Source organism: Brassica rapa, chromosome A07, assembly GCF_000309985.2.
Source record: "Brassica rapa cultivar Chiifu-401-42 chromosome A07, CAAS_Brap_v3.01, whole genome shotgun sequence".
Taxonomy (NCBI): domain Eukaryota; kingdom Viridiplantae; phylum Streptophyta; class Magnoliopsida; order Brassicales; family Brassicaceae; genus Brassica; species Brassica rapa.
This window is the reverse complement of record NC_024801.2, coordinates 3662114-3685783: the sequence shown is the minus strand read 5'-3', so window position 1 is coordinate 3685783 and position 23670 is coordinate 3662114. Positions and strand designations below refer to the sequence as shown.

The 23670-nt window shown below is 32.9% G+C and overlaps 3 protein-coding genes and 1 long non-coding RNA gene across 9 annotated transcripts; 1 reads left to right on the top strand and 3 right to left on the bottom strand.

The window, feature by feature from the left end:
* The first annotated feature begins 24 nt into the window (after window positions 1-24).
* On the top strand, window positions 25-8188 carry LOC117126491. The gene is made up of 2 exons (XR_004449093.1): window positions 25-1323; window positions 1365-8188. It is a non-coding gene; the product is annotated as an uncharacterized LOC117126491 (long non-coding RNA).
* Window positions 8189-13150: 4962 nt separating this feature from the next.
* LOC103846065 (non-symbiotic hemoglobin 1) lies at window positions 13151-17000 on the bottom strand. 4 transcript variants are annotated; one of them, XM_033274578.1, is made up of 9 exons: window positions 16650-17000; window positions 16456-16570; window positions 16255-16371; window positions 14931-16138; window positions 14724-14839; window positions 14216-14568; window positions 13910-14028; window positions 13731-13816; window positions 13151-13639 (listed from the first exon to the last, which is right to left on the bottom strand). In XM_033274578.1, the coding sequence occupies exons 1-4, from the start codon at window positions 16760-16762 to the stop codon at window positions 16001-16003; spliced, it is 483 nt and encodes a 160-aa protein (XP_033130469.1). In that variant the 5' UTR covers window positions 16763-17000; the 3' UTR covers window positions 13151-13639; window positions 13731-13816; window positions 13910-14028; window positions 14216-14568; window positions 14724-14839; window positions 14931-16000. The 4 variants fall into 4 exon arrangements, with proteins under 4 accessions (XP_033130469.1, XP_033130470.1, XP_033130468.1 ...); XM_033274579.1 differs by lacking the exon at window positions 13731-13816; XM_033274577.1 differs by having other exon boundaries at window positions 13151-14028.
* Window positions 17001-17038: 38 nt separating this feature from the next.
* On the bottom strand, window positions 17039-18711 carry LOC103846063 (plastid division protein PDV2). Of its 2 annotated transcripts, XM_009122986.3 has the most exons (3): window positions 18302-18711; window positions 17672-17882; window positions 17039-17593 (listed from the first exon to the last, which is right to left on the bottom strand). In XM_009122986.3, the coding sequence occupies exons 1-3, from the start codon at window positions 18548-18550 to the stop codon at window positions 17268-17270; spliced, it is 786 nt and encodes a 261-aa protein (XP_009121234.1). In that variant the 5' UTR covers window positions 18551-18711; the 3' UTR covers window positions 17039-17267. The 2 variants fall into 2 exon arrangements, with proteins under 2 accessions (XP_009121234.1, XP_009121233.1); XM_009122985.3 differs by having other exon boundaries at window positions 17039-17882; window positions 18302-18705.
* A 1307-nt stretch (window positions 18712-20018) lies between these two features.
* Window positions 20019-23105, bottom strand: LOC103846062 (probable E3 ubiquitin-protein ligase ARI2). 2 transcript variants are annotated; one of them, XM_009122983.3, is made up of 7 exons: window positions 22779-23105; window positions 22624-22656; window positions 22276-22558; window positions 21433-21913; window positions 20797-21345; window positions 20562-20710; window positions 20019-20476 (listed from the first exon to the last, which is right to left on the bottom strand). In XM_009122983.3, exons 1-7 carry the CDS (start codon window positions 22905-22907, stop codon window positions 20448-20450), a joined length of 1653 nt encoding a protein of 550 aa, XP_009121231.1. In that variant the 5' UTR covers window positions 22908-23105; the 3' UTR covers window positions 20019-20447. The 2 variants fall into 2 exon arrangements, with proteins under 2 accessions (XP_009121231.1, XP_009121230.1); XM_009122982.3 differs by having other exon boundaries at window positions 20071-20454; window positions 22779-23096.
* Between the last annotated feature and the right edge of the window lie 565 nt (window positions 23106-23670).

Below are 23670 nucleotides of genomic sequence, written 5' to 3'. Positions count from 1 at the left end.
TACACATATCATAATTAGAATTATCATTATACTAAAATATTATAAATAGTTTTATACAAAATAAAAAAAATTGATTTATATTTGTTTGTAAACATAATATGTCATGGCATATTTTTAAAAATTATTAAATTTATTTTAGTATTAAAATACAAAAAGAAGTATATAAACAATAACAATAAATTTGATTTATATTTGTTTGTTAATGTGATTTTCGTTATATTTTCATTTTTATTCTTATCATTCAGTTGCAAGAATAACTTGTATTTGTTATTTAAGTTGAAAATTTAATATTTCTTTGTTTTGTTATAAATCCATTGGTGGATGTCCATAACTGGTCTTGCCAATAACCGGCCCAAACCCTAGAAGAGAGAGAGAGAGATGGCCGAAACCCTAGAGAGAGGAGATACAGGCAGCCGACTTTGGAGAGAGAGAGAGAGAGGCGGCTACTAGATTAGGAGAAAAGGAAACACTATTTCATTTTCCTTATATTTGTAGTTATATTAAATCTACATGGATTAAGATTTGTATACTTTCCATTTATCTCTATCTTGTAATTCTTATATAAAGGAACCTCCATTGATCATTAATAATACACAGATAAATCCAATACTTTTACAACACGTTATCAACATGATAGTCCCTAAAACCCTGAGATAGAAAAATCGCAAAAACCACCTAAACCCTAACCTAGCTAACGATCGCACCTAAATCCTAACCCGATCGCATACCGTCCGTTCCAGCAAGCATTACCGTCTCAGCCTCATCCGATCTTAGCTTAGACGACCTCATACGTTCTCAGCTTGCATCCTGGACGACCTCAGCTTCGCGATTAGCATCACAGCCAGCTCGCGTTCCCGAAACAGCCGCTCGCTAACCCGACAAGAAGAAGACGCGTCCCGTTCCAGCTCAGATCACGTCCAACGTCCTCAGCTCACATCCCCGATCAGACGCCAACCCGTTCGAGACAGCTCGCGTCCGTCCTCAGCTCGCGACCCGATAGGAGCCAGCTCACGTCCGTCTGTGTGCAGCTAGAGGTTCATCCGTTCTTTGGTGGTCCGGTTCTCAGCCCTACAAACAGAGGTATACCGATTAATCTGAGAACATAATGATCAAACCCTAAAACCCTAATCCATTATTATGAAAATCCTATGTTCTTGATTAAACCCTAAAATTGGTATAAACCTAAAACTGATCATCTCATAATCACTAGATTGAAATCGATTCCCTAGAACATGATTGATTGTTTTATTGATTGTTCCTGATCTGAATTATAAAAACCCTAAATCTGGAATCGAAACCCTAGAAACACTAAAGCTTAAACCGGTTGTTGTTTGATGTCCTTATCTGATCGATTGATCATTGAGGTTTCTAAATTGTTTCTTGTTTAAATGATTGATGATCTGAGATTTTGGGATTAATAGATTGATGGAAAACTCGAAACTAAAATCCTAAGGCCTTGAAACCCTTAAATCTCATAATTGATAAAATCGGCTACTTGAATGTTTAAAACCCTAAATCTCGTTTTAAATTCCTAAAGACCTTGAAACCTTAAAATTGCTTAAAACTTGAAAGATTGAGGTTTAGGATTGTTTACATATTGCATGAGAGTTAGGTTGCTAGATCATTTGATTCTGAAACCCTAAAATCTAGCCACATATTACCAACCTTGAAATTGGTAAACCCTAATTGATATGAATTGTGTGGCCGTGTGGCTTTGTTATGAATCATACCGAACGGCTGTGTGGCCTAATCGTTTCGATGCATTGCTCATACTCGCGGCCTTGTGCTCTTGATTGGTAACTTGCTTACAGCATGTGATAGAAAGCCGTGTGGCTTAATGCATCATAGCTTGGTCGTGTGGTCTAGTGAGACACCATATCTGAATGGTCGTGTGACCTTGTTTGCATAACTCATGAACCGATCTCTAGGATCGTTGTATCACAATGGCCGTGTGGCCTAAGCATCATATATAGACATTGCATTCTCGACTTGTCTCGCACCATGGTCGAGTAGTAAATTGCTTTGGTCGAAAGACTTATGAAATCATATGCACTGATTATTTAAATTGGTTGCAAGAATTCTAAATCAAGAATTGATTGATAAAATGATTTCAGATGCCGAGATTTGATCCCATGGATTATGCCATTCTAATTCTCTCTGGAGATAATTATCTAGAATGGGCAATGAAAACTTCAGTTATCCTAAAATCAAGAGGACTCGGAAGAAGTATTATTCAGGGTGGTTATACAACTAGAAGTGAAAAAGTTAAGAGCCATAACAATTATGCGCCATCATCTCACTGAGGAACTGAGAAATCAGTATCTACATATTGAGAATCCTCGTGACCTTTGGACAGAATTAAAGTAAGATACACAATGTTGTTATTACCAAAGGTCAGACACGATTGGATGAGTCTCAGATACCAAGACTTTAGGTCTATGGCCGAGTACCATTTTGCTTTGACCAGAATCGTGTACCAACTGAGACTGTATGGTGAAATGGTAACAGATGAGGATGTATTGTTCAAAACATACTCCACATTCCATCCAGGAAACTTTTTATCAAAACATATCTACATAGAAAGAGTTTTCACCACTTACAATGACCTGATCTCTTGCCTAACGGTGATTGAGAATGACAAGGTACTAAAGAGGAGTAGTGAGATGAGATACCCTGATACAAATAAGACTGATATGGATCAGAATGAATCCAAGGGAGCCGTGTCCAATATAACTCAAGGAATGGCCGGCATGTCTATTGACTAAGAGGGATCTCGACATTTTATTTTAAGTCCTTGACTTGTGTTTTGCTTTAACCTAATTGTCATTCACGACTTTACATATATATAAAAGAGTTTATTTTGATTGCCTGATCTTACTTGAACATATGAATGTTTTGATAAAGAGTTGCCTAAAGGGCATAATACCAAGTAAGAAATCATGAATGGGTATAGTAGCCTAGTAAGAAACTATGGCCAAGGCATTGCCTTATAAGGCATTATACACACCCAAATGATATGTGACCCATTGAGTTATAAATGGTTTCTAAATAGAAACAATGGGCAAACAAAAGGAAACAAGTTCCTTCAGATTTTGAACGCCTAAGACCTTATAAGAAAATGGTCAAGACTATACCTTATGATCTCTACTGATTTAAAACTATGCTACAAGATCAGTATGATAAGAGGCAAGCGAAGTGGTGACTATACTGATATATCCCACGAAATTTTACACTATATGGCATGATAGGATTAGCCATCCTAGTATAGAACTTGATGCAAAGATTAATATTGAAAAGGCACAGAGTTATCCCGTAAAGATTTCACGTTGTGAAACATGTACACAAAGGGAAACTCATTAGGCTTAATTGTCCCAAGCATCACGAAATTATAGTATGGTCATGAGGGGGAGAGAGGATAAACCCATGATCAATACTACTAGTTCATGTACTATGGTCTAAAGACCATGATATATGGTTCGGCCATTACTCGGCCATAAAGGACCATTCCTCGACCGTAGAGGCCATGATACAAACGGCCAAACCAAAGAGGACATTACTCGGCCGTGACTTGGCCGCATAGTGCAGGCTTGGCCGCACACAATCCATTACCTATAAAGGTTTGGCCAAGTAAGCTATTACCCATAAAGAATCGGTCATGTAAGCCAAAGACTATAGAGTCTATAAAGCTTGGAGACATTATAGATTTACATGTATATAAAGTTCAAATGCATCAGGCCATATAAGTGAGCATAGATATTCCCATCTCAGATTATATACGGGTCATAAAACCAAACATACACTATCTTAAGAGATTTTGAATAAACCACCACATACATATATGTGCCGTCTAAGATGGAACCTCAGAAGAGGATTGGGAATATATATTGGATAGGAGTATTACTTTCTCCCACAAATTCAAAGAAAACTTGAGCCAAACATGGGTGATTAGATTGTGGCCAGGTACACGGATTACATGATCAATGAATCCGACTATCCAACATTAAAAGGAGAAAGTTATAAGCTGGTAAAGAATGATAAAAGAGTAAAAGAATGATAAGAGAAATAGAATGGTATTAACCATCATTGTCTTGGCAAGATCCTCGGACTAGAGAATATGATTTAAGACGTCCAAAGAAATATTATACAAAGCTAGCTAATCTAGATGCCAGACACTGACCCGAAAAGAAAAGAAAAGAATGGCTAAGTCATAACCACCAGCTTAGCACCAAACGTAATCTAATGTCCTAGAAAGATACATAGTCAAGTTGCTACAGAGTCTATACAAGATAGACCAATGAGTTCCATAAGAAAAGGAACCTCGGAAAGAAAAGGTGCATAGAATACAGATCCGAGGTCATAAGAGAAACCATACCAGACATTGAGATAAGGCTGCGCAGCTGAACATCTACGGTACCAAACCATGTAGTCTTGGGACGCTAAGCTACTAGGTAACAAAGGTCCTGGATAATGAAATCTCAAATCGATTAGATCATGTCTGGAACAACAATGGAACCACACATATATATAAGTGTCAACAAATGAGAGTTATATTTGTATAAGGATACATAAAGTAGTAGTACTTAAGTTTAAAGATATAAGCGAGGATCATGAACCCACGAAAGAGTACTCATAAAGATTAAATATTAAAGGTTAGATTGAAAGATAAACGTGGGGTTCATAGTATCTAAAGAAGAGATAGGCGTATTGGCCATACACAAATACAGAAACACCATCGGATAAACCAGTGAAATAGATGGGTCTTTTGAAAAAAAAGAAACCGTGAGATATGGTACATGATCAAGTGGTCTAAAGGTGTTCATGTTTTCCTACTAACAGCATTAGATCATAGCTTGTTGCACAAGGATGCTCACAGAGACCAAAGGAATAGATTATAAGGAGATAAATTCCTATGTGGTGGATGCTGCTACAGATTTTCGAAATTGACAAAAGGTCTGGTCATATGAAAGAAATTAGATTGACATATAATGATATAGTAAGTAGCACATGGATCACTGGATAAAGAACATCATTGTTCCTAAGCTGTTCATAGACTGAAATAAAGCAGCTGCATATAGTATATAATACTAGTAAAGGAGTTGTATAAGAACAATCCAAATTCAGTCCATATACTTATAAAAGAGATTTGAATTCCTTGTGTTTACTTTATACTAAACCAGCCTAAAGAGAGGTTAATTGGTTGATACAGATTATCTATTAAATCTGTGTGGGTTTTCCGGCTAGAAGTGTCCGACCCTTCTTCTTTAATCATGGCTAGTGAAAAAGAAAGAACAGCCATCATGATTGTAGTCCATAAACACATGTGGCCGAGGTCCATGACCTAATATGCGTGGTATGATCCACGGCGACAGAGGTCATAGGACGCCATCATATACTAAGATAGGACTGCAAAGACTAATGAATGTAGCATTGCCAAAGGCAAGAAGAGTCGATAGTCATGTATGAGGTCCTTGAGTGTATTTGGCCGAAGAGCCATAGTTTGATGAGATTCATGAGTGTATTTGGACAAAGAGCCATAGTTAGATAAGATTGTAAAACTCATTACAACAATGATCATTGATCAAGTCATGATCTTGGACACTCGTGAGACAAGTTATGAATATGTATAAAAGAAGTATATGACTCAACATGGATCGATCAGATTAGAGTGTGGTCGATGGTAGTAAAGAAGAAGCTCCTATAATCAGCACTTTATCATCGTCACTAATCATGATAGCCAAAAGAGAGTATCCAAGAGGATGTTTTGGTCAAGGACCATAGTCCTACATGTCGGACCAAAGTATAGAGTGGTCGACAGAAAAGGTTCACTTCTTAACCATGTACACATGATGTCAGAAGACATGAGAAAAGACCGGAAAGATCAAAGTGATCCAATTACGGTTCAGTAATAAACTTGGCCGATTTGATTACTCCCTCCCTGCACAGGAAAGATCACGCATCAGATGCGTAGACTAAAGAACCTACACTGAGGTTCACATTAGGGGGAGTAGTACGTGTTGTACTCTATTTCCTTCATCATGGTTTTGTCCCACTGAATTTTCCTGATAGGTTTTTAATGAGGCAACATGAAGTGTACTACGATCCTATATGGTTATGGCATCCAAGGGGGAGTGTTATAAATCCATTGGTGGATGTCCATAACCGGCCCAAACCCTAGAAGAGAGAGAGATGGCCGAAACCCTAGAGAGAGGAGAGAGAGAGGCGGCCGACTTTGGAGAGAGAGAGAGGCTGCTACTAGATTAGGAGAAAAGGAAACCCTATTTTCTTTTCCTTATATTTGTAGTTATCCTATATCTAGATGGATTAGGATTTGTATATTTTTTTCATTTATTTCTATCTTGTAATCCTTATATAAAGGAACCCCCATTGATCATTAATAATACACAGATAAATTTCATACTTTTACGATAAATTCCATACTTTTACAACATGTTTTTTATTTTTACTAAATATTTATTGTTATCATCTAGTTGCAAGAATAACTTTATAAAAAGAATATTTTCAAAATATTTTTACAACAAGTACCTTATATTTATGAAAATTTAAAATTTACTTTATTTACTTTTAATTTTTCAAGAGTTTTAAAGAATTATAACTTTGTTTAAATTAAAATTTCCTCAAATATACATTACATATTACTGTTTTGTTTGTCCACATAGTTGGTCTGCTTGAGTGTTTATTTAATTATTATAGGAACTATTTCACAATATAACTATATATATATATAATATATATATATATATATTTATATATATCAATATTCTTATTTATTTTGACTAATATAATATGTAAAGCTGAGTTTGGTTTAACAATTTTGTGCTTTTGATTTATTTTGAGATTTTGTAGGTTATACTAATTCCTAGAATTTGGTTTAATAACATCACTTTATATTAATAATTATATATTTTTTTATTTAATTATATCATTGTTTATAAATTAATATAATACAATTTTGTTCAAGATAACAACATATTTACAAGATATTAGTGTTGTTATCCAAAAATAATGTTTTAAATCAATAAAAATTAAGAATTAAAAATTGAAAGATTCATAAAATAGTATAAATTTAATGTTTTATTTAATTTTTTTTATCATTAAACTAATAATATATTTTATAATAAATATTTTATTAAATAACTATGCCCGCATGTGCGGGAAAAACTCCTAGTTCATAATTAATTACAAGAGTTATAGTAAATAATAACATCATTTGTATTAAATGATGCAAAAGTTAGGATCAATTTTGGCAAATGACACATACTAATATCATAAATGATGCAAATATAGAAAATATTATCATCATTTGTGTTTGAACTGATTTAAATTATTTGCATCACCACTTTCAGAGTCATTTATATAAGCGATGTAAAATTTACTTGTATCATTTATAATTGATGTAAATATTTAAAATAAATGATTCAAAACACCTGTTTTTTTGTAAGGACATATTTTTTTTTGGTTGAAAAACTTGATAAACAAATTTTAAAATTTTGTTCTACTAAAAGTAGAATTTGTCTTCTACGGAAAATGAGTTAGTAGAAAACGAATTCCAGAATAAACAAGTCTATCTACTTTTTTTAGAACAAAACAATCTACTTTTAATTAAAATTCTAAATATGGAGAATGCGAATTATACTAATTGTAAAGATATCTACCTTTCTCTCAAATGCAGTTTCTAGTTTTATGAAGTATTCTAAAATTTCGGGAATGCGAAATCTAAATACAACACGTACGTCTACATGAGGTAGAAATTGCATTCAAGTTTTTTGTCATGGTTCTACTTAGGGGTGTTCAATCCGGATATCGGTTCGGTGTCGGTTCGGTTTTTTCAGTTTTTCGGTATTTCGGTTAGTAAAATATAACTACCATTCTAAATCCATATTTACTTCGGTTCGGTTCGGTTCGGTTTATATACCGTCGGTTTTTGGTTTATTCGGTTTTATACCAAAACATAATTATTTAGTTTGGGATCATATTATATAAATTTTAGAGTCATATTGTCATTGCAGTCATTTATTAAAAAGATATTATATTTTCAAATAAAAGAAAAAATATAAAAACGCTTATACCTTCAGATGAAATAATCAATTCTAGAATTAAAATCAAAGGCTCGAAATTTTGAAAATAAAAATAAAAAAAAAACAAAAGAGAAGTATGAAAGAAAAGTTTTTCTACTCTTCCATATTTAGTGTTCATCAAAGTTATGTTTCTTCGAGTGAAACTTTGTTCGTTTATAAATAAGAAAAAAGTTGTGAAGATTTTTTTTAGTTATTATCCATCAAATTTATAACTTTCATTTTAATTTAATCAATGCTAAAACAAAGCAAAATGATTGAAAGAAGAAGACTAAAAAAAATAAAAAGCCTCAGTTGCGATGAATTGTTATTTAATTATATTTGAAGTGTTTTTCAAATTATGATTCTTTATTAATATAAAAAATATGATAATAATTATTAACAAAAGAATAACTTATATAAAAAAATAGATTTTCATGTGACGTTATAAAATATGTACATATTTACATATTTTTACTTTTGATCGTTTTTGTTCGGTTTATTCGGTTTAATCGGTTATAAACCAAACCATATCCAAATCCTACGGTTTTTATAAAATCATATCCATTCGGTTTATATGGTATATACCAAAACCCACCATATTGTCTATTTCGGTTCGGTTCGGTACGATTCGGTTTTACCATATTGGACAAGCCTAGTTCTACTCATTGTAGAAGGCGGATAAGAAAACCTGTTTTTGAAAATTAAGGAAGTTTCTGTTAAGAAAATATTCTAAAAATATCCTAACTTCCTAAAACGTGTTTTGATCGATTTGCTTTGCCAATATAAAAAAAAACGATTTTTGTTTTCTTCTTTATCAATCTATGATTTCTCCATAGTTTCTCTTTTGATTTTCACAAACTATTATTCTATGATGCATATCTATACAATATGTGGTGTTTGGGAATTTGGTGCAACCACGTGATGCGTTTTTCGGCTGATGACAAAGTGGGTAGGCTATTGTTATTGGAATCAAGTTCTACATTAGAATATTTTTTAAAAATGTTGTGGAGTATTTTGATATGGAAGAATATTAGGGTAAGTAGGGATATTTGGTTCCATACTTCAGTGTCTTTTGTTCTATTTTTTCTAATTGTTTTTGCATTTCTTTTGCCTTTTTAAAGCATTTTATTTTTATCTTTTTCATTAAACTCTTAAAAATGATTTTAATATATGTTTAATTTGATTAATGAAAGGTTAATTTTGGCATTATGAAAAATATTATACTATAGGAACAACTTAGTGATGGTATTATACTAAGGGGACAACCATCCTAAATTTTTGTTCCGTTTTGGCAATTTTTCCAATTTTTTTTAACATTTGAAAATTTATTTAGCTTTGGCCCAAAATAAATAATACATATATATTATTAATACATACAATGTTACTAATTAATAAAAAAACTTTCCTTTTTAAAAATTTACCATATATATTATTGTTTTTGATTATGTTATTCGATGTATATGAAATATGTTTCATAGTTTAAATGTTGTATTACATATAATTTTACTAAATATTATCAAAAAATATATTGTCATGTTTAAAATAACAGAGATAAATTCTATTGTGAATAGAAAACAAACAATACATTTTTTGTTTATACTTATATAAAAATATATATGATTAAAATATAATTTTAATGAACCATATTTTTACATAAAATTTTCTAAAAATAGTATTGTATTATCATTTTGAACCTGTCTAGTTTAAGACCAAAAAATTTAATAATTTACTATATTTTTATTTTATTAAATATTAATTTATAAAGTTTCTATTGTATTAGCTTTCCTACAAGATTAACAAGTTAGCCATATTAGAAAACAATTAGTTATGAAAGCACCGTAGCCTACTGGTTAAGGTTTAAAGGTTCAAATCCCAAACTATGCAATTTTTTTACAGATTACAGGAAATCCAGTTTTCAAGTCCCGAAGAGTGGTTAATTGTTTAATTAGTTTATTTTATAATCGTTGTGTGGTTATTATTTTAATTGCATCAAAACCATCACACACTACATAACATTAAATAGTAAAGTAAAAAACATCTCACCACCACACAAATCATTTTTTTGTTCTTCAAGAATTTGATATTAATTATTGTAATCTTGATTTTTTTTTCTATTATCATTTTAGCTTAAAGATAATATTCAGTTTGATATATCGTAAAACTCATAATTTTACAATGCTTTTAAAGATTGAGGAGGCTCCCACATGCAGCAATCACTTTTTTTTGTGTGTTATTAGTCGATGTAGGGAGGGCACATTCAGATAACTCTTTTTCAGTGATCGAGATTATGTATTTCTTGAGCTCGAACAAAACGTTCCTTTCTTTCTCCATTCAGTTTTATGTATCCATATAGTTATTCCAACAGTACCATCACCCATATCAAAGTATTTGCCCAATAATATATTGTTGTCGCAAACTCAAGAACACAATATTAAACCACAATAAGAAACTCTTCTTATTAATCTCTCTGGGGAAAATCACTCAAAACCTCAAACTCACAAACTCATGAACTTCCCAAACATTATGCAACCTCTTGCATATTCTTTTATAAAACACACTTAGTCCTTATCACGTTAGGACTTACATAATATTCAGATAAACTCAAATCTAATTAGGATTTAGATAACTTGCCACTCAAGTTACTTTCTAGTTTATCTCCAACATAATAAAACCTTCCTTTATTGTAAACTAGGGTCGGCCCGCCCTACGGGCGGGATATACTTTATTTGTTATCTGGATTTTTATTTTATGTATGATTTTGTGGTTTGTGTTTTAGATTTGCATTTGCAATTGATGTGTATAATAATTATTTTTCTATTTTAGAAAATTTTAAGTGATGAGAAATATTACATTCATTTTACTTAATGTTGGATATTTGTTTATTTTTCTAACTTGTTTTATGTTTTTTTATTTGTTTTCAAATACATTTTCTCACATTATACAATTTTATTATTACCTCTTTTTTTTGTTATATTTTTTTATAATGAGCACACATCATCTTCACATATGTCTAACTAAACCTTTTTATTTTTTTTTATATTTTTATTAGTTTTGTTAGAGATTATAAGTTTGTATTAGCATGATATGATTTTCATTATTGAAATGGTATACGTTTTCTTAAATATTTGCTCAAATTTTCTTATATATAAGAAGTAGATTTGAGTTTTTATTGTTGTGGTTAGGTTTAATACTCAAAATATTGATTATTTTATATAGTTTTTTCAACATTATACGTGGGTTTTGCATTTTTTTATTCTTCTTAAAATATTTGTATATATATATATATATATATATATGTATTAATATATTAACGTGTTTATTTATTTTAAAATTCAAAATAAACAAATCTGCATATTTTGCTGATAATATATAAATAGTTAATTTTTTATTTATTGGTTCAGTAATTTCACATTTATTAAAATAATTTACTTATAACTAATATTTAAAATAAATAATTGGATAGACTATAAATAAAATTTAGAATCTAGCTATTACTTTGTATGTTATAACTATATAAATTTTATGCATTTATATCATTTAAAAAAATAGTTTAGTCTGTTAATATAAAATCTAATTATTCATTGTCTAAAATTAAATAAAATTTAAAATTCCAGATATTAATATTTATTTTTTAAATCTGGAATTTAATAAAGTTTATTCATTCTTACCATATTTTATAAAATATAATTAAATTTTTATTTTGTTTGTTTTGTAAGTTTAATTTAGTTATCTATGTAGGTATACATGTAGCTATTCGTTTTTATTTTATAAAAGTTTCCTTTTGTTGTTTATTTTAAAATAAATTTTAATATATAATTATTTATTTTAGTGATAATAGTAATTGTTTCAAACTCTAAAATCAAAGTCTAAAACAACCATTCAGGTTTAAAAAAAAAAACCAAAAGTTACTGTAAAATTAAAAACCAAAAATTAAAAACTAAATTCAAAAAACTAAAAACCAAAAGCCAAAAACTAAAAACTAACTAAATAATCATCACCATAATTTTGTTTTTGGTATATGTGAATTTTCGTGAAATTTATCAACATTTACATTTTCTTACAAAAGTTAGTTTAGTTTAGTATTATGTAGTAAATATAACCGAATAAGTTTTTCCATATTTTAACTATTTTAATAATAGTGAAGATACCTAACTAATGATAGGCATGAGAATTAAAAGTTCATATCAGTTAATCATATATACAAAAAGGTGATTATCAGTTTATCAAATAAGGATTTGTTTGATGACACCCACGAAGGTTCTTAGGGAAACAAAACTTGATTATGATCACACTCTAATACGACGCTTAGGCTCTTTGCAACGTCTTGACATGAAGACCCATGAGTAAAAATGTAACCGATAAAGCCTATGACTTCTTCAACACGTTATGTCTGATAATCGTTTGTGCTTTCTCAAAGACTAACACACAATAACTATAAATAATACATACAACAACATATATCAGTATAATTTATATAGCAAAGAGAGTATAATTTTTATATATATAACAAATAGAATATAATTTTTATTACTTCAGTTAGGTTGAATCCTCAAAACATTGATTTGTTTCTTTTTTGTACATACTTTTGAAATTATTGATAGTTTATTTTATTTTTATTTGTTTGGAATCACTAAAACAATCCAATAAGTAAATATAAAATTCACTGTTACAGAACATTAGTTTAAGTTTGGTAAATACAATGAAACCATATATTAATTATGAGTATTTAGATAAATATATGTCTAGAGTGTAAGTCAACCGTATACAAAAGTGTGTAACTGATACGTGAGGAGCTGCTGACATGGCACTTACATAAGAATATGAAGATAAAGAGTGACCTGGCATCTGTAGAAGAAAGTAAAGATTCAGTTAGAGTTGTAAGTATTAGAGAGTCAGATCACTATATATAGTTGATCGATTGTAACTGAATCATTATGCATCTTGTGGTGGATGTATCTGGGAGAGTTAGGGACTCTTGCACAATCCCTAGGTTCTTAGTTCTTTTGTGTTGTTGATCAATATATTCGCAAGTTCTTATCAGTAACTTTGTAAGATATAGCCACCAAGAAACAAAATATTACAAACATACATTTTTGTGTAAGGAAATGAGAGATCTAAAAATGTTTCAACAAAAAAAAAAAGGAATGTATGTATTGCAAAAAGTGTAAGTTTATAAAGTGGAACCTACTGGTATTAGTATTATTGGTCGAGTGGTAGCCATTCCATTTCCATCTCGAATTCTACAGACTCTACATCTTGAAGCTTGATCTAAACCTCATGCATGCTTCACTTTCCCATCAACAATGTTAATGATGCTGTCATCTATTGGCAGATTATCATGCAACTTTAGACATTTCCCAATCTGCATATCCCCAAACATCTATGGATCCTCAAACGCCATTGCAGATGTTATCAGAGGCTGGATATCAAGTTGAGTTTCTCCCATTATGTCATCAGCAGAGAATGTATCATAATTGATGTCATCAGCAGAGGCTGGATATCAAGTTGAGCTTCTCACATTTTGTCATCAGCAGAGAATGTATCAGAGGCTGGATATCAACTTGCTGCAATCAACAGAGAAACCCATAAGATATAATATATAACAACTTTTGTCAATAGCAAAAGTGCTTAGATTAATAGGCTTTCCAGTTTTACATGACCATAGCTCTTAGGAACAGACATCATAAGTTCTTGATTCCATACGGGTTCAAATTACTATTCACAATTGCTGTTTGAAGTTTCTGAACAATCAGCAAATTATGACAATAGCTTTTAAGATCCACAAAGAGTCTATAGATGCAGGTTAGTAAACAGTCACAAAGAGATACACTTACTTGCTTCCCTAGATTGAAGACAACATAAGGATCACTTCACACCAAGTCTGATAGCTAAGTTAATACCTTCATTGACAGCCATCTTCAACAATCCAATAAACTACCATTCCTTCCTCAAACTATCAAATGTATATAAATCTCATTAAGAAGATTATATCCAGAAAGAAACTGTTTCAAAAAAAAAGAAGATTGCAAGTTATAAGCTTTACTATCTTCTTTGACGATGAATTTGAGCAAAACTATCCAAAATTTTTTTAGAAAGACTTGATTTAAGAAAATATGGTTTCTTTGTCGAGCAAGCTTTACCTGCTGTTCTCCTCACGCTTGTTTCAGAAACTCTTGGAGTTCATACATTAACCTAAACAAAAAAAAAGATTCAAGATTTTGAGCAGTAGCTCATCAAGAAACAAAATAAGACTTTGTCAAGGTATTGGTGTTGATTAGGCCAAGCAGTTCACTGTGATTACGGAACCCGAAGTGTTCTTCAGGAATGGGTGTAATCGGTTCGGTTAACTCATCAAGCCGGGTTCATCACTGGACCGCATCAATTGAAGAGAGTCTACAGTCAAAAGTTCTGATTACACCAAGTGAAATCAAAGTAAAAAATAGAACCCAGTCACTTATAAGTGGGAAGACATGAACACTGGAATGAATGTTGCCTGAAAACGATTACCAAAAATAATAAAATAATAAACAACAGATTCAAATCATATTGCAAAGAGGAAAACTATGATACTAAAAGCATAATTCTGATAAATATGAATCTAATCACCCTGTGTGTTCAAAATAATGATGAACAGGACGGAAAAATTACAATAAACAACTGGATTCAAACCGGACACGGCTGGTCCCTAATTGCCTTGATCCTCCTCTCCTCTGTCGCTACCGCTTTCCTCCTCCTACTGTGCCGTACTCGTCCGGTCTTCAAATCTAAAAAAAAAATTGTTGCTTTAGCCATTTTACAGAAAATAAATTTAAACAAATGGAATGAGGAGATGGTTCTCATAGTAGGAAAAGTTACCTTTTTATAGTTGTAATTCCACAGCCTTACGTGAAGATCTCATTCAAGGTAGATCGTGGGTGGTGGATTTAAGAGGATGAATTTGTAACTGATAGTTTCTAGGATTGTTATGAAGAAGATGAAACAGCACCAGAGAAACCTTAGGTTGAGATTAGCTCTCGAATGGGGGAAATGAAGAACGTGTTACCCTAAATCAGAAACGACGCGTTTCCATAAAAGTTGGAGTTTCTTTATCCGGATTGGATTCATTAAGCCCAAATACACACTAAAGCCCACATGTATTGCATACACAAATAAATGAAACGGAGCGTTTCTTTCGCATGGACACGTGTTGGCTGGAGGATGCTCTATTTTCATACGTGGAGGGTGACGTGGATGAACGTGAGAGAGACAAACATCTCTTTATAGGTTTGAACAGAAGCCAGCTTGAGCCCGGCAAGCATGATGAATCAATACACTATTGTTGAAGATCGTTCTTCTCGATTTCGCAGTGCTGTTCATCGCAGGGAGTTTGCCGATTTATAAGAGAATTTCCACTGGTTACTTTGGAAGATGGAGAGGTTGATTAATTTCCATAAATGCACGGAGTTAAGGAGCATATAAATGGAAACTCAAGCCGTTACTGAAATTTTTTTATAGGCGGTATCGTCTGAAGAGAAGGGAAACGATGCTTTCTAGATTCATACCTTAATAATATTGGGCCTGAACAAAATGATAGCTCTGAAGTCCATACAAAGACCATGCCTTGCTCTAAATGTCAACAAATCAGTAAGCCCATAAGTTTTCGGTTGATGAGAAAAAGAGCAGCAGAAAGAGAAGATGCCACGTGGAGTAATTTGCCCTATTCTAAATGATGAGGTGGAGGACTGAGGTGAGAGAGAAGTCTCTTTTATTATATAAGATAGTATCAAACAGTAAAATAAGAAAAGAAAAAGACTGAAACGTAATGTGGAATTGCAATCCACACTTATTTAAGCAAAACCAAACTGGATACAAACAACACATATTCAAAATTTGACAACAAGTTTTGTAATAAGTAGACATTTTTGCTTATTATATTAAGATATATATTAAGGAGAAGGCTTCATTTCAGCTTTAATGGCCGCAACAAGGTGATCATAAGCCTGACCCCAAGCAGATTTCATTTCCGGTGACCACATCTCTGGCACCGCCTCCTTTATTGTCTCCAACAATGCATACTTGGTCACCTGCAAAAATTATTAATCATATTTTCTGGTTTATTTTTTGTAACACTTTTCTGGTTTATTAAGATATTATAACTTTATTAACAAAGAACAAAAGAGATATGTGCCATATGTCTAACCTCAAAGTGTTCATCAACGACACCGTATTTAGAATGATTGGCTCCTAGCCTCTTCAAAGTTGTCTCCTTCACTGTGACTTTTCCTGTTTTTCTCAGCTGTGCTGCTGACTCACAACACTGATAAACCCAAAACTCCAATTTTCAGTTTTAGATAAAAGAAAAAGAATTAAGAATCCATCAATAAGGTATGGATCAAGTTACCATGACAAAAACAGACATGGCATGAGGCTTGAGCTTTGGGTTTTGCTCAGCAGGGATTGGTGAGTCTCTCAAAAAGGAGAACAACTTCTTCGCTGTTGGTGCAATCTCAAAGATCCTACGTTTTCAAATGTGTTTATATCTCAAATTTATATTATATACAAATACAAAGATTCAGTGGGATCATTAAGGCTTACTTGATGAAGAGTTTGAGACCCAAATCAGCTGAATTTTTCTTCATGACACTCCATGACTTCAACACAAGAGCCTCTTGCTCTTCTGTAAACACAATCTTTCCCTCACTGTCCATATCCTCAGAGGCTAAATTACTTGATTTACTATTCTTTTCTGTAATGAAAACTGTGTGATCTTATTACAGTTAGGAAAGATGTACTATGTATATATAGGTTTTGTTAGTTACCCTTTTGTGTTGTTCAAGAGACAAGTACTTGTTAAACAAGTTCCAGATAAAGTTGCCAGGTAAAGAAACTAAAACTATGTGCTAGTATACTGCAACAGAACGTGGTTTCTTATGGATGAGTGACACTTTCTTTGACTAATCTTTTTGTCAAACCACAACTTTAAATAAATAAACCGTTCTTATTATTTTACTAATTAATAAAACATTTGCCTATGAGACTACACAAGTGGTGCGAGTTGGTAAAATTGTATGCGGAGAATAATCATACAAGCAAGAACAAAACTTTGGGATTGTTGCTTCACATCTAAAGAGATCAAAGGTTGAAACTTTACACACATAAATTCAGGAGGCAGTGAAGATTACAGAGAAGGGTGTTTTTTATTTTCTCTTCAATTCAACCATATCCGTAAGTTACATCTCGTTTCGCAACCACTGAGTCGAAAGGTACTTCGACTCTTTCCTTCACAAGACACCTTGCTTCACCGTCTTCAATGACAAGAACTTTCCCAGGCGGGCACTGATTAGGTGCTCTGACTACTCGTTGAGGGAGACGCCCCAGAAGTTTGAATGACACACCTCTTTTCTTGAGCTCTGGACCATAACCGGAAGCAGACAAGACGGAAATGACGCCGATGATTGGCAGCATGATCTTTGCAACAGAGCCTAAGAAGCGAACAAATCCATTAGGACCCTTGACCTCTGCTTCCTTTCTCACATGTCCTGAGCCAAACCCATTTGCATCAGATTTCTTCTGGTTTAACGGTAAATGAGGTAAGTAGGCATTGTTATTATCTAAACCGAGGGAGAGAGGAGGAGGGTGAATAGGGTAAGGAGGAAGGAGAAGATCGTTCTCATAGTCAACTCTTTCGCCAGCAAAAGTGGAAGCCTCGCGTAGCACTTCAAGTTCTTTTCCTTTGTACTCCTTGAGCTTCTCGAGCAAAATCTTCCTGCTGTAATCAATCTCAGAGAGAGCTACTTGCTTCTCGTACTGTTGTCTTTGCCGTAGATTCTGAATGTTATTACAAGAAAACAAAAATCAATACCATGAGGTAATAGATCTTATTATTACCACAAATCATTTCCCCACTAAAGCTCTTATTATTACCACAACAAATCATTTCCCCATTAACTGATAATTAAGACAGTGAATGAAATCAATTCAGACTCAATTTTAGTTAAAAGCAGGACTAAAAGCCAGAAACTTTGAGTTCTATAATCAATCTCAATTTTCATTACAAGAAAACCAATACCTACAATTAACAACAAAGCATTCTAACATTAACTAAGAATTAAGACAGTGAAACCAACTCAGAGTCAGTTCAAGTTAAAAGCAGAATTAACACTTTAACCAATTTTCAAGATTGGTCTGGTTTGGGATAATTGATACAAAAGGACATAGAAGCAGAGTGAATATAGGGTATTAAAAACCTGTAAAGCAGCAAGCTGAGACTCAAGAGATTCAAGAGCATCGCGTATACGCAAAAGCTGTTCATCAGCTTCTTCTTCGTCAGAGCTGAATGAGTCAAAATCCTTTTCTTGATTCCCAGCAATCTCATCTTTCTTTCCTTCTCTGGGAGAAGAAACATCAGTGCTGGAGGTATCGATACAATCGGCGATCTTGAGTCTGAGCTCGGTGGCTCTTGCTAGAATTAACCCGATGCCTTCTTCGTCTTCCATTTTCAGCGACTAAGAGAAAAAGAAAAGGAGTGAAGGAGAAAATTGGGGTTTAGGTTATTTTTTGTAAGTTAAGAGGAGGAAGGGACAAGTTTTGATTTGGACTTTGCTTTCAGTGATGTTGTGAAGAAAAGGCGTGAGTGATTGATTGTGTGGGTTTGGGCTATTTCTGATTTCTTTCTGATGCCGATGCCTGCTTCTTACACGGTTTCAATCAACGGCCACTATAATTTAATATTTCTTTTCATCTTTTTGTTATTTCACTATTACAAAAATAACAAAAGAGAAATTGATAAACTAAAAAAAGGTATCTAGGGAATTTCTCAACTCTGATAAAGCTAATCTTGGATTTTTATCATAAAGATGACAAAACCTATCATTCTACGTAGATTATGAAAAAGTTTTCAAGTACTATTTTAAGCCAATATAAAACATATTATTGTTTGGTAAAAACTAGGCTTGAGATACCCATTCGTATTCGGATCGGGTTTTTCAGATTTCGGTTCTCTTTTATAACATTTCCTAAGTCTCATTCTAGTAAATTTATTAGTACGGATCGGGTTCGGATATAACCCATCAGATTCGAGTCGGTTTTGTATCACATCATAGAACTCATAAAGTAATCATATATCATTCGGATTCGGGTTATATTGGATCAGTTTGAATATACCCAAAATAAAATCTAAAATTTAAAAAGCAAAACATAAGAAATATATACTTATTTATACATAATTATGTATTTAAAGTGGTTATTTAAATTTTAAATACTTATTGTTAGATACCATATCAAAATAAATATGAAATTGAATATTTGAAGTATATGTTCATGTTTCATATAATTATATTGTATATTATTTTGGATATTCGGATTGGTTTCTTCGGATATTTTTTTCGAATTTTCGAATTTTCGGTTTTTCGGGTTACCCGTTTGGGTTTGGTTAATAACACTTCGGGTTCGGATGTGTTTTGTACCACCTTACAAGACCCATTCTGATATCTTTTAAATTTCAGACCGGGTACGGATCAAGTTTTTTAGTTTGGGTTTGGTTCGGATATATCCAAAATAAAATCTAAAATTTAAAAAGCAAAACTTAAGAAATATATACTTATTTATACATAATTATGTATTTAAAGTAGTTATTTAAATTTTAAATACTTATTGTTAGATACCATATCAAAATAAATATGAAATTGAATATTTGAAGTATATATTCATGTTTCATATAATTATATTGTATATTATTTTGGATATTCGGATCGGTTTCTTCGAATATTTTTTCGGATTTTCGGTTTTTCGAGTTACCCATTCGGGTTTGGTTAATAACACTTCGGGTTCGGATATGTTTTGTACCAACTTACAAGACCCATTCGGATATCTTTTAAATTTTAAACCGGGTACGGATCAGGTTTTTTGGTTCGGATTCGGTTCGGATTTTGGGTTATGGATTTTATGCCCAGGCCTAGTAAAAACTATGAAGAAGATTGCAAGTTCTATTTTTAAGCCAATATAAAACATATCATTGTTTGGTAAAAACTATATCAGATTCTCTAAATTGAAAAATTGGTAGTTAAAATGGTAATTAGACAAATCAGGTCCAAACTATATAGAGATCACAGCAAGATTTCATACACATAAGGGACTAACCCTCTTCCTCAGAACCGAGGAGGGGTCATGTCAGTGAAAGTATAATCAAGCAGAGGGGTTTAGCGTTATGATTTGTACATTTCGCATGATCTGGACAAAATGGGGTGTTCTTGCGAGGAGGAGAAAGAATGATGAGTTCATTTCCGCTCAATGACATCCGCTGGCAAGTTTAAATCCAGTAAAGTGGTTTGATTATTTCTGTAAATTCCTTCTTTTCTGGGACGTTTCCTCGGAGAGCAACTTGTGTCTTCTGAGCTACATCCTATATTTAAAGAGTTGATACACTAGGGTGTGTTACTACTAAACCTTGCTGCTCTGTATGTGTCCAACAAGGGTTCCAAAATGATCTCAAGTTTCAGAAAATTGTACCTGAATTCGAAGCTTGGCATTTCTCACCACCAGCTTCTCGGGAACTAATAAAGTCCGATGCTCGTTCTATTCCATTTGAGCTGTATGGAGCAATGTTGTGGATGCCAACTTGCAGAGAACCCAGCAATTCATTCTCAATGCATTCATACCTGCAAAACCAAAAGTTTATTTACATGTCAGTTTCCATACTCATTCTTAGCAAATCTTTTATAGTAATTCAACAACAAATGCCAACATTGTTTTGCAGAGGGTATCCACTGCGACTGATAAATTGATGACTTGAATCCTTATCTGCGTGACTTTATCATCAGCGAATTGATCAAAGGGTTCTTCCAAGAACTTTGAAAGTTTCTCAACATTGGCTTCAAGCTGCTGCTGCTGATCCTCAAACAGGTTTTGTTTTATTTCTCTCTCTTCAGCACTCATCTCGTCTTTGAACAGCTCTTCTCCAAACATGTAAAACGCGAAAGGGTATGAATACGAGAGAACTCGTCTTGATCTAAACAACCGGTGGAGCCCACTCGTAACCCAGCTGAAGTCTTTAAACTGTAACTGCCTCTTCTCTAAAATTGACACCTTTTCGAGGATAGTATCACTAAGCCTATCCTCTAGCTTGGAGGAATCGATATGTGCCTTGTAACGGTTATGGTAATGCATATACCGGTAAAGATCCCTTTTAGCTCTCTCCAGCTGTTTCTCTTTGTCTTCTTGGTACCGACCACAACTATGACCCGAGATACTAGACCAAGTGTGATCCCTTCCCGTAGCGCCACCACACAACCAACTGCAACAAGAGATTCATCACCAGCTGACAAATGTTTTCGCTACAAAACAGAGTAAGAAAATGGAGAAACAAGAATGTAGCCCTCACCAGAACGATTGTCCGCAGATACAAGTCACGAGGTTGCATCCACCATTCTTTTCAACGGGTTTGTAACATTTGGGACACGGCTTGGTGTGAACAGTGATCCAATTAACAGTCTCAGACTCATCATGGCATTTTTTCCTCCACAGCTCCCACATGGAACAAGAGCAAGGGGAGTGGGCTTGATAGGAACAGCTGAAACAGAACTGAAACCCACAAGAGCATTCAACTTCACAGAGCTCGTCATCCTCAACACGTATTGCATTCCCACAATGCGGAGTGCTCGGGCACCACTTCACCATTTTGTTGTCTTCGATGTAAGACTCGATAAGAAAACGATCAAACTTTTCTGCTAAATCAGGTTGGGTTTCACTAACTAGACTCCTGACGACATCTTCATCGCAAATAGCGTTGCATTTATAAGCCATGCATCTAATCCTTTTGCTCTGACCTTCATTGATCTTTACGGTAAAATGCGCAGCCCAACCTAAAGCAAGCAAAGCCACAGAACATATAAACAATCATTTATCTGATATGAACCAAAAAGCTTTGCTTCCTTTTAACCAAATCTCTCTTAAAGATTAAGGTAATTCTTGGAAGCTTCTCTTTATAAATCAAAAATGAAACCCTTATATAGGGATACAACTTTGTAGAAAATGGAAAACTCTTAAACTAATATAAAAAGGAAAACTTCAAAACCAATTATTAAATAGAAAATTACCAAAACTCTTAATGTAAAATTATCCTAATCTATCTAACCACAGTCACGATCACAATCGTATCGTATAAATTCAACTTCCTCTTGGAGAAATGATGAAAATAAAGAGAGCATGGGATGGGAGTACTGACAGTTATTGCAAAAGCAATGGCCACAGTCCATTCTTGTCATGTGATGATGACCTTCTACATCCTCAACGCAGATATCACAAGTCATCATCATCGAAGACGAAGGAGAAAAGGTGGGATCATCTCCAGCAAGTGTAAGACCAGCACCAGAAAACAAGCAATCTTTCCCTTTCTCAACAAGAACAGCAAACAGTTTCTCAACGTCCCATCGGTGATGGATAAGAAGAGTCCGAGCATGGTGCTCCTTAAGCGATAACAACTCCATCACTCTTCGCAGATCCTCCCTCTGCGTTATACGTTTTATTAAATAAAATAAAAAAAAAATCAGTTAAGAATCATTGCTGTTTTCACCTGTGCAGCCAAAAGCGATTCCTTTGTAATGACCTACACAAATGATTAGGAAACAAAAGAATAGGCTTTGTCACAAGACGCGGATACAATAACATTTAAAAGATAAAAGTTTTTGGATGAACAGTGATACAACAACTGATTTAAAAGACAGTTACCTTGGCTGTATTTCCAGAGGATGAAAGAGGGTGGAGATTGGATTGATCATGATCAAGGCCCTCGAGAGACTCTTGATCGGAGGTGTAATAGTAATCGTCCTCCTCCTCGCCGCTCAGATAATCATCCATCGATCAGCGATTTTAGGGGAAGAATATATACTGAAAGGAATAGTACGATGACGGAGAGTAGGCGAGATTAGGGTTAGAGTTTCGCCGGCGAGGGGCTTGAATCACCGGAATCGTGTCTTAAAGGCTCAAATGGAACGACATCGTTGCGACCGATAACTAATGAACGTTGTATATACTATTATTTATAAAATGATTTTGCTGATTTGTCACATTCTCTATGATTTTAATTTTTAGCTAATTTTGCTTATTTGTCATATTCTTATTATTTTTAACTTAAATATTTAATTTATATTAACTAAAATAATATAACTATTTCAAAATTTCTAATTAATTTATTAATTTAAATAATATAACTATGATTTTACTGATTTGTCACATTCTCCATGATTTTATATAATTTTGCTTATTTATCATATTCTTATTAGTTTTTAGCTTAATTATTTAATTTATTAATTTAAATTATATAACATTTTGAAATTTCTAATTAATTTATTAATTTAAATAATATAACTATTTTAAAATTTCTAACTGGAACTATAATTATAATTATAATTATTTTAACTTTCACAAGTTTCTTATTATTTTTAAGCTTAAATCATTAATTTATTAATTTAAATAATATAACTATCTTGAACATTCTAATTGGAACTAGAATTATAATTATTTGAACTTTCACAAGTGAAGACCAATTCTTATTTTAATGTGACATAAGAGGTTTTAAACTCTATAGTTTCACTTTACTCATTCATTCCAAGTTGTATCA

Bases quoted from the DNA above. Each gene is read 5' to 3' on its own strand.
- LOC103846065 (XM_009122987.3), bottom strand. From the start codon at position 16,762: ATGGACAGTGAGGGAAAGATTGTGTTTACAGAAGAGCAAGAGGCTCTT. The intron at 16,571-16,649 runs GTAAGCCTTAAT...TTGAAAACGTAG, and splicing joins GGTCTCAAACTCTTCATCAA to GATCTTTGAGATTGCACCAA. The intron at 16,372-16,455 runs GTAACTTGATCC...TGGGTTTATCAG, and splicing joins CCATGTCTGTTTTTGTCATG to TGTTGTGAGTCAGCAGCACA.
- LOC103846062 (XM_009122982.3), bottom strand. From the start codon at position 22,907: ATGGATGATTATCTGAGCGGCGAGGAGGAGGACGATTACTATTACACC. The intron at 22,559-22,623 runs GTGAAAACAGCA...CGTATAACGCAG, and splicing joins AATCGCTTTTGGCTGCACAG to AGGGAGGATCTGCGAAGAGT. The intron at 21,346-21,432 runs GTGAGGGCTACA...CTCTTGTTGCAG, and splicing joins ATCTGCGGACAATCGTTCTG to TTGGTTGTGTGGTGGCGCTA.
- LOC103846063 (XM_009122985.3), bottom strand. From the start codon at position 18,550: ATGGAAGACGAAGAAGGCATCGGGTTAATTCTAGCAAGAGCCACCGAG. The intron at 17,883-18,301 runs GTTTTTAATACC...AATAACATTCAG, and splicing joins CTCAGCTTGCTGCTTTACAG to AATCTACGGCAAAGACAACA.